This window comes from Pongo abelii, chromosome 1 (assembly GCF_028885655.2).
Source record: "Pongo abelii isolate AG06213 chromosome 1, NHGRI_mPonAbe1-v2.0_pri, whole genome shotgun sequence".
Taxonomy (NCBI): Eukaryota; Metazoa; Chordata; class Mammalia; order Primates; family Hominidae; genus Pongo; species Pongo abelii.
The window spans coordinates 24,492,113-24,509,450 of NC_071985.2; the positions used below are offsets into that span (position 1 = coordinate 24,492,113).

At 35.9% G+C, this 17,338-nt stretch overlaps 1 protein-coding gene across 9 annotated transcripts in view; it reads right to left on the reverse strand.

The window, feature by feature from the left end:
- The window catches only part of DNAH14 (dynein axonemal heavy chain 14), a 499,118-nt gene that overhangs the window by 257,754 nt on the left and 224,026 nt on the right, over nucleotides 1-17,338 (reverse strand). For 5 of the 9 annotated variants that reach the window (XM_054519536.1, XM_054519533.2, XM_054519594.1 and 2 more), the window contains exons 35-36: nucleotides 12,018-12,189; nucleotides 2,340-2,429 (exon numbers count right to left, since the gene is read on the reverse strand). In XM_054519536.1, the coding sequence (XP_054375511.1) occupies nucleotides 2,340-2,429; nucleotides 12,018-12,189 (262 nt within the window). Of the gene's footprint in view, nucleotides 1-2,088; nucleotides 2,174-2,339; nucleotides 2,430-12,017; nucleotides 12,190-17,338 lie in introns of those variants that run through there. The other 4 variants (XM_054519601.1, XM_054519606.1, XM_054519603.2 and 1 more) reach the window with 3 other exon arrangements.

Sequence of the window (17,338 nt, forward strand, 5' to 3'; positions counted from 1 at the left end):
TATCCAATTTGCCAGTCTGTGTCTTTTAATTGGAGCATTTTGCCCATTTACATTTCAGGTTAATATTGTTATGTGTGAATTTGATCCTGTCATTATGATGTTTGCTGGTTATTTTGCTCGTTAGTTGAGGCAGTTTCTTCCTAGCCTTGATGGTCTTTACAATTTGGCATGTTTTTGCAGTGGCTGGTACCGGTTGTTCCTTTCCATGTTTAGTGCTTCCTTCAGGAGCTCTTTTAGGGCAGGCCTGGTAGTGACAAAATCTCTCAGCATTTGCTTGTCTGTAAAGGATTTTATTTGTCCTTCACTTATGAAGCTTAGTTTGGCTGGATATGAAATTCTGGGTTGAAAATTCTTTTCTTTAAGAATGTTGAATATTGGCCCCCACTCTCTTCTGGCTTGTAGAGTTTTTGCCGAGACATCAGCTGTTAGTCTGATGGGCTTCCCTTTGTGGGTAACCCGACCTTTCTCTCTGGCTGCCCTTAACATTTTTTCCTTCATTTCAACTTGGTGAATCTGAGAATTATGTGTCTTGGTGTTGCTCTTCTTGAGGAGTATCTTTGTGGCATTCTCTGTATTTGCTGAATTTGAATGTTGGCCTGCCTTGCTAGATTGGGGAAGTTCTCCTGGAAAATATCCTGCAGTGTTTTCCAACTTGGTTCCATTCACCCTGTCACTTTCAGGCACACCAATCAGACATAGATTTGGTCTTTTCACATAGTCCCATATTTCTTGGAGGCTTTGTTTCTTTTTATTCTTTTTTCTCTAAACTTCTCTTCTCGCTTCATTTCATTCATTTCATCTTCCATCACTGATACCCTTTCTTCCAGTTGATCGAATTGGCTACTGAGGCTTCTGCATTAGTCACATAGTTCTCGTACCTTGGTTTTCAGCTCCTTCAGGTCCTTTAAGGACTTCTCTGCATTGGTTATTCTAGTTAGCCATTCGGCTAATTTTTTTTCAAGGTTTTTAACTTCTTTGCCATGGGTTCAAACTTCCTCCTTTAGCTCAGAATAGTTTGACTGTCTGAAGCCTTCTTCTCTCAACTCCTCAAAGTTATTCTCTGTCCAGCTGTGTTCTATTGCTGGTGAGGAGCTGCGTTCCTTTGGAGGAGGAGAGGCACTCTGATTTTTAGAGTTTCCAGTTTTTCTGCTCTGTTTTTTCCCCGTCTTTGTGGTTTTATCTATCTTTGGTTTTTGATGATGGTGACATACAGATGGGGTTCTGGTATGGATGTCCTTTCTGTTTGTTAGTTTTCCTTCTAACAGTCAGGACCCTCAGCTGCAGATCTGTTGGGAGTTTGCTGGAGGTCCACTCGAGATCTGATTGCCTGGGTATCCACAGCAGAGGCTGAAGAACAGCAGATATTGGTGAACAGCAAGTGTTGCTGCCTGATCATTTCTCTGGAAGTTTTGTCTCAGAGGAGTACCCGGCCGTGTGAGATGTCAGTCTGCCCCTACTGGGGGTGCCTCCCAGTTAGGCTACTCGGGGGTCAGGGACCCACTTGAGGAGGCAGTCTGTCCATTCTCAGATGTCCAGCTGCATGTTGGGAGAACCACTACTCTCTTCAAGGCTGTCAGACAGGGACATTTAAGTCTGCAGAGGATTCTGCTGCCTTTTGTTTGGCTCTCCCTGCCCCCAGAGGTGGAGTCTACAGAGGCTGGCAGGCCTCCTTGAGCTGTGGTGGGCTCCACCCAGTTTGAGCTTCCAGGCCGCTTTACCTACTGAAGCCTTGGCAATGGCGGGCGCCCCTCCCCCAGCCTCGCTGCCGCCTTGCAGTTTGATCTCTGACTGCTGTGCTAGCAATGAGTGAGGCTCTGTGGGCGTAGGACCCTCCGAGCCAGGCACTGGATATAATCTCCTGGTGTGTGGTTTGCTAAGAACATCGGAAAAGTGCAGTATTAGGGTGGGAGTGACCCGATTTTCCAGGTGCCGTCTCTCACCCCTTTCCTTGGCTAGGAAAGGGAATTCCCTGACCCCTTGCGCTTCCTGGGTGAGGCGATGCCTCGCCCTGCTTCGGCTCACGCTCGCTGTCCTGCACCCACTGTGCTGCACCCACTGTCTAACATTCCCCAGTGAGATGAACCCGTTACCTCAGTTGGAAATGCAGAAATCATTCATCTTCTGCGTCGCTCATGCTGGGAGCTGTAGACTGGAGCTGTTCCTATTCGGCCATCTTGGAACCCAAATAATAAAGCCTTGACTAACAATTAATAAATGACTTTAATTCAAAAAATATTATACCTGTAACATCTCTCTTTTATTATTATTTTTGTCCTTTATTTTATTAATTCCTATTGAAACACAGGCAAAGGATTGCTAACATGCCATTTTATACTTACCTGAAGTTGATTATAAAACTGTATAATCTTCTCTTTCTGAGATGACCAGTTTTGTAAACCCAGTTGCTGAGTTGCAGTATATATTACTTTCTAAAAGGAAATAAATACATAAATTTAAAATGCATTGCAAATTGAACTCTTAAATTTTTATCTTCCAAAATCTCTCTTAACTAGGTACCAATTACCACTCTTTAAGATAGTAATTCTTTATTTTTTAGTTCACCAACCTCTGTCTCTGAGAATAGTAAAAACTATTACTACTATCTGCAGAAAAATACAGTGAACACAAAATTTTATGTTCACAGACACCTGATAGCAAATTCATAGATCCTTCCCTAGATTAAGAACCCATTGTTTAACATTTAAAAACCAGAGGTTATAAGAGATTACCAGTGTATAAACATCTAATTATCCTACACTAAAAGAAAACATAGAAGGTTGCAGACCTTTTTGTAATTCTAATCATTATTAAGATAGGTTTTCAATTTTGTAATGATTATTTTAGTGTTTCAATGTTAAGAATATTTTAAGACAGTAAATAAAATTTACAAGATTAAAGACATGATGTGGTTATAAATTAAAATACTCCAAAGAGCAGCTGCAGCTTGGAAAGATACTTAATATTTTAACCAAGGTATTATAAGGGAAACCATGCTTCCTTCTCAAGGAGGGTTTATTTCACTGTACATAGAATTGGTAACTATGTCTACAGAAAAAAGTTGGATTTATCTTTTCTTTCTCACTGATCTCTTCCATTCCATTTTTCATTCCTTGCAACCCTACATCGAGACAGAACAAAGCAGGTGAAGGAAATACTCAGTAGGACTGTACAATGGAGAAAAAGGCAACTTCTATGGCAGTAACTGGAGGTAGGCAATCAGTTGACAGAATTTTTTAAAAGATCAAATGGAATTGCTCTCTTAAGTGGAAATGATGAGACTGCCCACTTTAGGCCGGAACTTATGAATCCTCTGCCATTAATAACATAAGCCTAGATACCTACCTGAATATAAGCAAGAAGTCACATAAGTATAGAATAAGAATAGCATTGTATGCACAGATCGTAGGGTTGGGATAATTAAAGAGATACTCAGACAGGTTATCCCACCTGGCTAATGAGTTTCACAAATTTCTTACTTTGGAATGTTTTGAAATAAAATCATAATCCTACTATAAAATATTCGTGGCTGTATATGATGTTCCTTAGAATCAGCTGGATGGCAAACTGTATGTAGTTCTTATTCAATGATGCGGTTTCAATAATTCTCAGTTAATCTTTTAGTTACTTGGAGATAATGACTCATACACTTTGGATATGTTAGAGACAGATATGTAAATAAGTCAGACAGATCACAATTGCCTATTAAATGTGATTCAGATTCTTGTATCTCAAGTGAGCAAACAGTATAAATAGCACAACTACAGAATATTTTTAAATAGGATATATTCCTATGTGGGTTTGTTACACATGGCTGGTCACTGTGTAAGCCATCAAAAACGCAACCTTAAATAAAAAATTGGATTACTCCAAATTTAATATTAAAACGATCATAATTTTAAATTATGATCTTTGTCACATTTCTATATTTCTAATAATCATATATTACAATTTGGTGAGTAACAATTTATTAAACAGTTGACAGCTTGCATAGTTATTAATGTAAAAATTATACAAATGTGGGTATAATACAAATGGGGTAGCTGAATAAACTGGTGTGTTTATATAGAAAACTTTTCCATAAGCTCAGACTGCCACATATAAAGACTTGTAAAGCTGATGAAAAGATGAATATATAATAAGGCTCAAAAGTAAAACCATTGACGGGCATGTGGAAATTGTTGAAAAATGTTAAAACTAACACAAGAGGCACCCAAAACTTATAACTGGAGAAGAGCGGAAAGTTTGTAGGCCCTGCCAGAAAGAGATGGAAGAATGCTTATAAAAGGGAGAGAAAGCAAAACTTGCCAACTGATATTTTTATTTTCTTAAAAAAAAAAAACAAAATGAAAATTCTGAAAATATAAATATAAATCAAAATCTTCAAAATATGGGCACCAGTTTGAAGACAAGTATCTATTGTACTTCTGAAAATCTCACAGAGCAACAAGGAAAAAAATATCAAATTGCATTTTCACTAAAATAGAAAAATATGAGGTCATGCGCGGTGTCTCACTACTGTAACCCCAGCACTTTGGGAGGCTGAGGCAGATGGACAGCTTGAGCCCAGGAGTTCGAGACCAGCCTGAGCAACATGGCAAAACCTTGTCTCTACAAAAAATATAAAAAATTAGCTGGGCATGGTGGTGGGTACCTGTAGTCCTAGCTACTTGTGGGGCTGAGGCAGGAGGATTGCTTGAGCCCGAGGTCGAGGCTGCAGTGAGCTGAGATCAGGTCACTGCACTCAAGCCTAGGTGACAGACTGAAACCCTGTCTCAAAAACCAACCAACCAACCAACCAACCAACCAACCAAACAAACAAGTAAAAACAAAACAAAACAAAACAAAACAAAACAAAGAAAATCTATAAAATCCAGAACACATGGAAGTACTAAGAAAATAACTAAGCTTAGTTTTATTAGAGCTTGGATGCTGCAAACTCTTGAAACAGAGAAGTTCAACTCATTCAATCATGTGAAACAGGATCTCACAGTTTAAGACTCCTATTAATTTAGAGAACTAAAAATAAAAGAGTATATATTAAAACGGCTAATAGAGTACCAACACTCACAACTAGAGAATTTATAGTGATATTATGAACATTAAAGGCAAAGTGAAAATTTTAAGGGCATACGAAGAGAAAGAGTAGATACACTATAAAATAATAAATATTGAAGTGACATTGACCTTCTTCGGAGTGACCCTGGAGCAACAGGAAAATGGAATAATATTTTTAAGGAATTAGAGATTTTAATATAATAAAGGAAAATAACTTTAAAGTTAGAATTTTATAATGAATTTGCCATTCAGATATGAGGGTATATCAAAAACAGTCTCAAATATTAAAGTTCTCAGAAGGTTTGCTACACAAAAACCTACTCTGAAAACTCTCTTGGAAGAAGTACTCAGAGGAATAAATTGAAGATAAGCCTATAATAGATATAAAAAGTAAGTTTGAAACAATTTCTTATGAGTTTACTATTTTCTATGACAGAGAGAGAGAGCACAAGCATGAATGTGCAGAAGTCCAAGGAAAAAAGAGAGATATAACATTTCTATAACAACCAGGAATTATAATTCTACATAGCATCAACATAATGAGAGTGGAAGTGTGGGGAAGACCAAAGAGTGTACTAAAGTACTTATCTTGAAAGGGACAAATATAGATATGAAAACATTTTGATCCTAGGGGCAAATAATGATGAACGTCAGTCTTCAGCTAAAAGAGGCATCAGCTAAAAGAGGCATGAATGTCAGTCTTCAGCTAAAAGGGAATAAACATAAGAAACAAAGAAGAAAACTCGATCTACCCCATAGTGAGCAGGAAAAGAGACAAAATACTGAAGCAAAAATAAATTTAATAATAACAGTAATGTATCTTAAGACAACAGGATACATTGTATAGAAAAAGTTAAAAATCATAGTGGGAGCTTCCAAATGCTTTATAGACCTTAGATTTTTACCTAAGAGACACATGACTGAAGTTACAACCTAGAGCAACATCGTTTGTTGGGTGACTGGTTCTCATTTGTGACAACCTGAATAAGGGGGAACTTGTTTTTCCTCACTTCTTCTAGGCAAAGTCAAAAACAGTAGTTAAAATACTAATGAAAGGAGTTTTAAAATTGAAATTGACTAGTTTCAGAAAAGAGTCTGGGATAAATGTCCTCAAGCTTTCTGCCTTCATTACGCCCCGAATTGTCTTGTTTAGGCTTCTAATGCCTTTGCTTAAATAGATATACCATAAAGGGAAAATAGTATTCTAATTAGAAATAAAGCATTGATCTTTCTCATGCTGAAAACGACGGCATTCAAATTCTGTTGTAGCCGGGCTTGATGGCTCATGCCTGTAATCCTAGCACTTTGAGAGGCTGAGGCTGGTGGATCACCTGAAGTCAGTTCAAGACCAGCCTAGCCAACATGGTGAAACCCCGTCTCTACTAAAAATACAAAAATTATCCGGGCGTGGTGGCGCATGCCTGTAATCCCAGCTACCCGGAAGGCTGAAGCAAGAGAATCGCTGGAACCTGGGAGGCGGAGGCTGCAGTGAGCTGAGATCGCGCCACTGCACGCCAGTCTGGGCGACAGAGGAAATCTCCTTCTCAAAAAAAAAGACTGATTATGTTGCCATAAAGGGTCCCTTTAAAAAAAAAAACCAAAACGCTCTATCCAACGAAAACTAAGAAGAAATAAATCTCCTTCCCGAAAGCGATAAAATACTAAAGAATGAGAAACTGAGTTTACTGAGTTTGTAAGGAAGGTCTAATCAGTAGTTCTGAATTTGCCCTTGTACTGTTTCCTCAGAAGCATGTGATCTTTGTTCTCCTTTTGCCCTTTGAAGCATGTGATCTTGTGACCTACTCTCTGTTCTTGTACCCCCTCCCCTTTTGAAATCTTAATAAAACTTGCTGGCTTTAAGGCTCAGGTAGGCATCACGGTCCTACCGATATGTGATGTCACCCCTAGAGGCCCAGCTGTAAAATTCCAAAAAAAAAAAAAAAAAAAAAGAAAAAGTTAAAAATCAGTAAATACAGGACAGATAATCACAGATTTGATTATAAGAAAACAAAGGCCACCAATATATGTCCTATAAGATAGACAGTTCAAACAAAGATATAGAAAGTTTGAAAAACAAAAGGATGGAAAAAGAACTTCTGAAGATAAACCTTGCATCAAAAAGTTGGATAAAATTTTAATATCTGACTGAATAGATCTTAAGGCAAGAAATCACCAGTGGGCCAAAGAGGGATATAGGATGATGGTAAAAGAGTGAGAAGATAGGAATACATATACAACTTACAACTTTAAAGTATATACAACAATTGACAGATGTGCAGAAGAAATAGCTATCTCAGTGATTTAGTTAAAATCTTAACATACCTCCTGCAGAAACAGATGGATAAATAATTAGAGACATTAAAGCTCTGAAAAATACAATTAATAGGCTATATATACTTGTTTATAACTTTATACCCAATAGGCACAGAACATATTATTTTTTTAGCATACATTAAACACTAAAAAAAGACCATTTATTAGGTAATGTAGGAAACCTGATACATGCAAAAGGCTAAATATATAAATTGCAGGATATAGAGGAGGAGATAATACTTCCAAACCAATTCCACGAGGCCAGTGTTACTCTGATACCCAAACCAGACAAAGACACATCAAAAAAAGAAGAGTATAGGCCAATATTCCAGATGGACATTGACATGAAAATTCTCAATGAAATACTAGCAAACCAAATTCAACAACACATTTAAAAATCATTCATTATGACCAAGTCAGATTTATCCCAGGGATACAAAAATAGTTCAACATATTACAAATCAATCAATGGGATACACCATATCAAAAGAATGAAGGACAAAAACCATATAATCATTTCAATCGATGCTGAAAATGCACTTGATAAAATTCAACATCCTTCTGGATAAAAACCCTCAAATAACTGTGTATAGAAGGAACATATCTCAACACAATAAAACCACATGACAGACCCACAGCTACTATCACAATTAAATTGGGAAAAACAGAAAGCCTTTTCTCTGAGATCTGGCACACAACAAGTATGCCCATTTTCACCACTGTTATTCAACATAGCACTAGAAGTCTTAGCTGGAGCAATCAGACAAGAGAAAGAAATAAACAGCATCCAAACTGGAAAGGAAGAAGTCAAATTATCATTGTTTGCAGATGATATGATCTTATATTTCGAAAAACCTAAAGACGCTACCAAAAAAACAATTGGAACTGATAAACAAATTCAGTTAAGCTGCAGGATACAAAAGCAATGCACAAAAATAAAAAAATTAGTAGAATTTCTTTTTCCTTTTTTTTTTTTTTTTTTTTTTTTTTTGAGATAGGGTCTCATACTGTCTCCCAGGCTAGAGTGTAGTGGTGCAATCTTGGCTCACTGCAACCTCTGTCTCCCACGTTCAAGTGATTCTCCTGCCTCATCCTCCCCAGTAGCTGGGATTACACGCATGTGCCACCACGCCCTGCTAATTTTTTGTATTTTTAGTATAGACAAGGTTTCACCATGTTGACTAGGCTTGTCTCGAACTCCTGTCCTCAAGTGATCCATTTGGCTCGGCCTCCCAAAGTGCTGGGATTACAGGTGTGAGCCACTGCACCTGGCCAATCAGTAGCATTTCTATATGCCAACAGAGAATGACCTGAAAAAGAACTAAAAGTAATCCCACTTATAGTAGCTACACATAAAATTAAATACCTAGGAATTAACTCAAGAAGTGAAAGATCTCTATAATGAAAACTATAAAACACTGAAATTGAAGAAGACAACAAAAAATGGAAAGATATTCCATGTTCACGGATTGCAAGAATCAATATTGTTAAAATGTTCATACTACCCAAAACAATCTACAGATTCAATGCAGTCTTATCAAAATACCAATGACATTCTTCACAGAAATAGAAAAAACAATTCTAAAATTTACGTGGACTCACAAACAACCCAGAATAGCCAAAGCTATCCTGAACAAAAAGAACAAACTAGAGGAATCACATTACCTGACTTCAAATTATACCTCAGAGCTATAGCAACCCAAACAGCATGGTCTTGGCAGAGAAATAGACACACAGACCAATGGAAAAGACCAGAAAATAGACACACAGACCAATATCCATACAGACGAATGGAACAAAACAGAAAATCCAGAAACAAATACACACACCTGTGGTGAACTCATTTTCAACAAAGGTGTCAGGAACGTACTTCAATAAATGGTGCTGGGAAAACTGGATATCCATATGCAGAAGAATGAAACTAGACCCCTATCTCTTGTCATATATAAAAATCAAACAAAAATGGATTAAAGGCTTAAATCTAGGACCTCAAATTATGAAACTATTAACAAGAAAACACTGGGGAAAATGTCTAGGACATTGGTCTGGGCAAAAATTTCTTGAGTAATAACCCACAAGCACAGGCAACCAAAGCAAAAATGGGTAAATGGAATCACATTAAGTTAAAAAGCTTCTGCACAGCAAAGGATGCAATCAACAAAGTGAAGAGACAACCCACAGAATGGGAGAAAATATTTACAAACTACCCATCTGACGTGGAATTAGTAACCAGAATATATAAGGAGCTCAAACAATTCTACAGGAGCAAATCTAATAATCTAATAAAAAGTGGACAAAAGATTTGAATAGACATTCCTCAAAAGAAGACTTAGAAATGGCAAATGGGTAATGAAAAGGTGCTCAAAATTATTGATCATCAGAGAAATACAAATCAAACTACAATGAGATATCATCTCACCCCAGTTAGATGGCTTATATCCAAAGAGAGGCAATAACAAATGCTGGTGAGGATGTGGAGAAAAGGGAACCCCCATACATTGTGGTTGAAAATGTAAATTAGTACAACCACTATGGAGAACAGTTTGGAGGTTGGTCAAAAAACTAAAAACAGAGCTACCATATTATCCAGCAATCCTACTGCTGGGTATATACCCCAAAGAAAGAAAATCAGATATTGAAGACATATCTGCATGTTTGCTGCAGTACTGTTCACAATAGCCAAGATTTGGAAGCAACCTAAGTGTTCATCAACAAATGACCGGATAAAGAAAATGTGGTAATTACACACAAAAACACTATTCACCCATACAAAACAATGAGATCCTGTTATTTGCAACAACATAGATGGAAGTGGTCATTATGTTAAGTGAAATAAGCCAGGCACAGAAAGACAAACATTGCATGTTCTCACTTATCTGTGCAACCTCAAAATAAAAACAATTAAACTTACGGAGATACAGAGTAGAAGAACGGTTACCAGAGGCTGGGCAGGGTAGTGAGGGAGTGGGAGGAAAGTGGGGATTGTTAACGTGCACAAAAAAATAGAATGAATAAGACCTAGTATTTGATATCACAACAGGATGAATATGAATATGAAAATGACTATGAAATTCCTACATATCTGAACTTACAGTATACATAACTAAAGCAGCACTTAGAGGGAATCTGAAAATCTTATAAGCTTATATTAGTAAAAAGAAGAAGAAAACAAATGAATTAGACTTCTTACTAAAAAAGCTGGAAACAGAATAAAAACACAAAACCCAGAAGAATAAGGATATTTTAAAAGTTTAAAACAGATACCAAAGAGTTTGGAAACAGAAAAATATATATTAAATGAACAGAAAGAAGGCTAGTTTTTTGAGAAAAAAATAATATATCAGATAAACTGTTAGATAATGTAATCAAGGAAGAAGACACAAATTAGGAAAATAAGAAATGACTGGGAAAATAATCTCAGAAACATGAAACTGAAAGAATCTTAAGATAGTGGTTTGTTCAACTCTATATTTTAAAACTTGAATGAAATGGGAGTATCTGTCTTGTTTAACAAAATTGATACTAGAAGAGATGTAAATTTTAAATTCATAAATTTTAGATTTAATTTCAAGGATTAGAACCATGAAAGAGCCATCCTCTCATAATTCCTGGTCCAGATGGTTTTCAAGGGAGTCTTTCAAACTTTCCTACATCACCTAATAAATGGTCTTTCTGTGTGTGTAAGGTTTTCATGTGTGCTCAGAAATATATGAATTCTGTGCTTGTTGTGTATAAAGTTATGTACATAGCCTATTAGTTATATTTAAAGAACAAATAATTATGAAGTGGTTTGTTTTCTAAACAAATTTTAAAAGTATTTTTTTGAAGACAGGTTGGGTTTCAGGGAAAGAAATCAACATGTTTAATGGCCTGACACCTGATAAAATCCTGGAAATGTCAGAGAACAGAAGCTCAAGGTAGAAGGAACAGGGAAGAAAGGAAGAGACAGAGGAAGGAAGAACAGGATATATTGAAAAGACAACCTGGTCCAGCCAGATTGTGAAGGGCATTATATGTCAAAATACTTAATTTCAATTTTGTACTGCAGACAACATTAATCCAACAGTTGCTTTGTTAACGTGGACCAATGTATATTTTAGGAAAACAACTCTGGTGGCCATATGGGAAAATATTGGAATGCAGGGTGTGGTAGGAAGCTATGTAAAAATATTAACAAGAGACATTGAGTTCTTACCTAGACCAAGGCAATGACTGTGAGGCTACAGATGTAAGAGAAACAATAAAGGAATTTGTCATTATAATATGTAATTTTAATAATTACAGAATACTTACAATTTAAGTTTTTTCATAACACTGATCTAATTTGATTCTCTAGGCACCCTTTCAAAGTGGGAAGAACAGACACTATTATCCTCATTTCAAAAAATGAAAAAATTGAGAAACAAAATATATAATGATCATCCTTGCCTAAAGGTACACGGTTCATTCTTATTTCCATTAGGACATAATATACTGAAAGCTCTTTTTTCCCCCAAGGGGCACTATATATCTCCAAGTATTTTCATCCCCTCAATTATAACATGAATAAAGAATTTAGGAAGAACTGTAAAATTTTTAATCCATATCTAGTTTCTTAATTGATATTCCACATCCAAATAATTGGTGATGATTTTCAAAGGTCTTTTTACCTCCAAGGCAAGTTGATTTACTTTTAAAACTGTCACTTCTGGAAAAATATCTCCTATAATATTTTCAAAAAGTGGGACATCTTCAGGAGGACATTTTGGCAAACTAGCTTCTCTTATAGCCTCGATAACAATCAAGGTTTCATTTGCTTCAGAAAGATTGTCACTGGTATCACTTTAATGGTAGAAGAAAACAAACACAGAGAACAAATTAGCGAGTCTGCTTTGCAGACATTAAAGACCATTAACATTCTGTTTTAGGGGTGGCTATCCCAATGTCCTTCCCTCCTCTCTCTCACTGGATAGCAGCCATATGGTTTGGGTGGAATTAATCAGATCCCCAGCTCCAGAAATAGGCTCTGACTGGTCTAGAACAATAAGAGCAACACCAATCCCCAGACATTGAATCAGAGAAAGGTACTGTATCAGTAAAGGTTTTTAGCTGCAAATAACAGAAATGAATTTAGGCTAATGTAAAATAAAAAATAACATACTGATTTATTTAAAAATCTCTAGGAGGGCCAGAACTAGGCTTGCAAGCTATCCAGCTGGGAACAATGGCCGAAATCATCTACAGAACTGGTCTTATGAAAACATGTCTGCCATCATCAATGGATCCAGATAGCAGTGACTGTCATACCAATACATGACTGATGCTGGCACTGGAACTGCTCACTGCCTCTGCTATTTCTGGTAAATGGCTATAGCTACTGCCACTGCTGTCACCCTCAGCAGAATGGACTCTGTGTATATCCATTTCTTTTTTCACTAGCTTCAGGTTCAGATTCTAATGCAGCTGTGTCTGACTTGCCAAGGTTGTGTGTCAAAGCCACAGTCACAAGAGAGTTTGGAAAATCAAGTATATGGCATAACAAATATTCACTAAAGTAACATAACCTCAGCTCTAGTCAATCAGTGTATGGCAGTCACTTGGACATGGTGACTCAAGGGTAGACAAGTGACGAGTCCATTCAGAGTAAAGTTCAGGCCTTTAGTTCAGTAATATGGACAGCCCCAGTTATTATTAGAAGGTGTCCTGACACCAAAAACGAAGCCAGCCTGAAAGCAAGCCAGTGTATGGAGGACTGCAGTACTGAGAATATCTCAGACAAATTAAACCGAAACCTTAGTCAAAGCGATCATACCCTGCCCCATCTCTGAATTTTCTGATTGGATAAAACAACAGTTCCCTCTACTATTTAAGCCAAATTGAATTTTCTGTTAATTTTAACAAAAGCATACTGATGTAAGTTATACTACATGTGTTACTCTATAATAACAATATTTCAAATACTAAACACTTCAGTATATATTGTATATATTAAACATGAAATCAAAAGAAAAATAAGTAACTACACATGCTATGATACCATATTAGAGATAGAAAAGAAGAAAACTGTTCCCTGCAAAGGTATCCAAACATTTATCATTTCTTTGTTGAGGAGAACATTCAAAATCTTCTCTTCAGGTTATTTTGAAATATACCATACTGTTAACTATATATAGTCACCTTACACAGCAATAGAACTGAAAACATTCCGCCTATCTGTGATTTTGTACTCATTGTATTCCTATAACCACTCCATTATTATAATGGGAGAGTTATATTGGGTTGGAATTGACTTGAGTCATTTACATTTCCCTGAGAATACCTCGCTGAGTCTTTCTTCTGAATGTATTTTGGCTAAGAGAGGGCAAGAGTCCACTTGAAGTCAAAAGGAGGGGGCCACATCAGAGCGGAAAAGGGTTCCAGACTTTATTGCTGGGGTCCTAGGGAATGACAATGGCCTTTTAATATATTTTTTTCAAGACAGATCTTGCTTTATCTTAAAGGAAAATGAAAAAAATCAGGGGTGACCAATATGTCTGGTAGTAGGGCAAGTGTTAAATATAGATATGGAGAGAAAATAGCTTAAATATTATAATATTGTTACAATATTCTGTTATTGGACAAAGGTAACAGTTCATTAAAATATTACAGAAGAGTAATTTTGGAAATGGCATGCAAAATTACCAATAGGTCTATCTGTCATAATTTAAGAATAAATAATGAAAGCTTCAGATTAATGTCAATATCTAACTAAAATTTAAGAATAAGATAGCTAATGTAACCTTGTTGTACCCATTATGATTGTCTTCATGATACCACTTTTTTGGAATTAGTTGAGATCCACTTTGTGGACCAATATTGTGGTAAGGACCATAAATCTTTTAAGTGTATACTTGAAGAGATGTTAATTCTCTAGACGTTGCCAAGAAAATCTTTCCTACCACGAGGGTCCTAGGACTTCAGCTGTTGGATAATTAGTTTGTTTTCTAAACAAAAAGATTTGGAAACCTATTTTAAAGGAAAGAGGGAGAAAACTCCCTCTTTCCCTCAAAAGAAAAAAAAATGCCCCCTACAAAGACATATTCACTTTTTAATCTCCAGAATCTGAATACTATTTAATATGGCAAAAGAGGTGATTAAGAATTTTAAGAGGAGTTTATCCTAGAGTATCCAGATGTAAATAAAATCACATGTATCCTAATAAGAGACAGAGAGATGCAGGGACACACAGAGGAGTAGGTGATGTGACAGTGTGTCTACCTTTGAGTCATTGTGTCCAAGCGACTGCCATACACTGATTGACTAGAGCTGAGGTTATGTTACTTCAGTGACTATTTGAAAACGTTACCTTTCCTGTAATTTGAAGGAACAATAACAGATTAGAGTGCTGTGGTCATAAGCCAGGAAATGCAGGCAACCACCAGAAGCTGGAGGGGGCAAGAAATGGAATCTGCCCAAGAGTCTCTGGAGAGAAAGCAGCCCTGCCCACAACCTGGATGCCAGACTTCTGGCCGCAGGTCCTGTGAGGAAATTCATTTCTGTTTTTTTAAGACACAACTTTGTCATAATTTTATAAGGCAGCCCAAGGAAATTAATACACTGCTTTCCATTTTAATTTAAACACCCTGAAAGTATATCTGACAATTAACATTAGGTTCTTCCAACATGATTTAGAAAGAGAAAGTAGAAAAAAAAGGGAGGGATGAATTACTATGCCAGGGAAATGAGACAAATTTGTAGTATTCTTGGGTGGCTAAGAAATAAGGTCAGAGGCCTTAGGAAGAATAGCGTGGGATAGAAGGAAAGGAAGGCACAGGGAAGAGAGGAGGAAACAGGCAAGAACAATAATTATTATTTTGGTGTCAAGAAGGTCAAAGAAACTTTTAAAAAGCAAAATTGTCTAATATTAATTTTTTGGTTGTTCACTGTGCTTTACTCTGATAACAAAAAATTCATCAACCCTCTTAAAATATAGTCATCTTCATACAATCACATGGCTTCTGTGGTGCTTTAAAGGAATCAAAGAAATGGGGCTGTCACATTTAGGGCAGCACAGACTGGAGAGAAGGGAGCTGCTTTCGGTGGCAGGAGACAGTTTCCTGTATACTGGAAATGGAAACTCTCATTGAAGGGTGCCCATGAGAACTTTAGATTTCCTGTCATTTGAAGACAATCAAGTGCTTTGAATGGAGAGCAGTACTACTTTCACTGGAATACTTATGTAAAGAACTAGGTGACTATAGGACTATAAAATCCAGAGGACTTGAGGATATCAGGGAGCTATACTTGGGTTTCATATATGAGTGCTATTTATCTTTGTTAATATACCTAATGTTAAATGACGAGTTAATGGGTGCAGCACACCAACATGGCACATGTATACGTATGTAACTAACCTGCATGTTGTGCACATGTACCCTAAAACTTAAAGTATAATAATAAAAAAAATTACCAAAAAAAAAATCATAAAACATTTAACAACAGACACCTATTTACATGCCATCAATATTATACAGGCCATTTTGCAATATATGCCTCAGTTCTTTTATTTTTAAGAAATAAATTATTATAGCTTTATCCCCTATCCTTTGCTCCCTTTTTATACTTATTACATGTGTATGTATCTGTCAGCAATCCATATTATTATGCTTTAAAAGGGAAACAGTTATCATGTTGATAGAGCCTTTTGCAACATATTCATCTTTTTTTTTCATTTTTAAATAAGCAGTACATTAATATAGCCCCAATCATACCAATATGAAAAGGTATATCTTGTCCCTTTCTACCCAGAAAGGAAAAAGCATGTCTGCTTCCCTATAGTTTCACCAAAGTTTTGCCCAACTTTATATTTTTGCCCATCTGTTAAGTGAAACACAGAATTTCAGTGTCATTTTAATTTGCATTCTTTCATTACGAGTGGGGTTGAGTGTATTTTCATATATTTAAGGCACTTTCATATTTCTTTTTCCAAGAACTATCTGTTGATGTCCTTTGCCCATTTTCCTATTGATCTTTTCCCCAAATGTCTAGAAAATCTTTATATATTAAGAGGATAAGCTATGTGTAATATGAGTTACAATTTTTTCCCTAGTTTATCAATTGTCTTTGGACTTCAAAAAATGTATTTTTGACCATTTATAAATCTTTTCTTTTGTGGCTTCTAGATTTAGAGTCTTAGTTTTAAAGATCTTCTGTACTCCAAGAACAAAGGACATTTGTTTCTTCAAATACATTTACATTTTTTACATTTAAATTATTTTATCCTTTTAGAGTTTATCCTAGTAAATGATGTGGACAATGGTTCCAACTTGATCTTTATCTTGATGGCTGTTTAGTTTTCCCAAAAGCATTCATTAAAAAGTCCATTCTTCCCCATGGATTTATGATATAATAAATGCCCAAAGCATATAGTTCTATTTTTGGACTTTCTATACTGTTCCAATGGTTTGCTTTTCTACTCATAAGCCAGTACCACAGTGTTTTAATTATTGAAGCTTTGTTATATGTCTTAATACATAAAGGGATATCTCTCCTTCATTGCTCTTGCTTTTTAATATTTTTCTAGCTAGTCTCATTTTTCCATGTGAACTTTAGGACCAGCTTGCCTAAAAAAAAACAAGCAAAATAACAAACTAAATATCCTTTTAATATTTTACTGAGATTGCATTTCCATTCGTAAATTAATGTTTAGAGTATTTAATCATTATGATGTTAAGTCCTTTAAGATGTTATGATTTTATTAATGTGGTATATTATTTCATTTAAATACATTTTCATTTCTTTCAATCCTGCTTTAAAGTTTTCCTCATTTGAGTTTTACACATCTGTCACATAGGTATATTCATATAGTCTTTACATTTCTCATTGAGTTATTGTTCTTCTAAATGAGGTCTTTTGTTCCATTATATCTTTTATTATGTAAAACACTTTTTTTTTAAAAGAATAGGCTCTCTATTGGGGAAAAGTACCCCGATTTTGTGCATTTTTTTCTTAC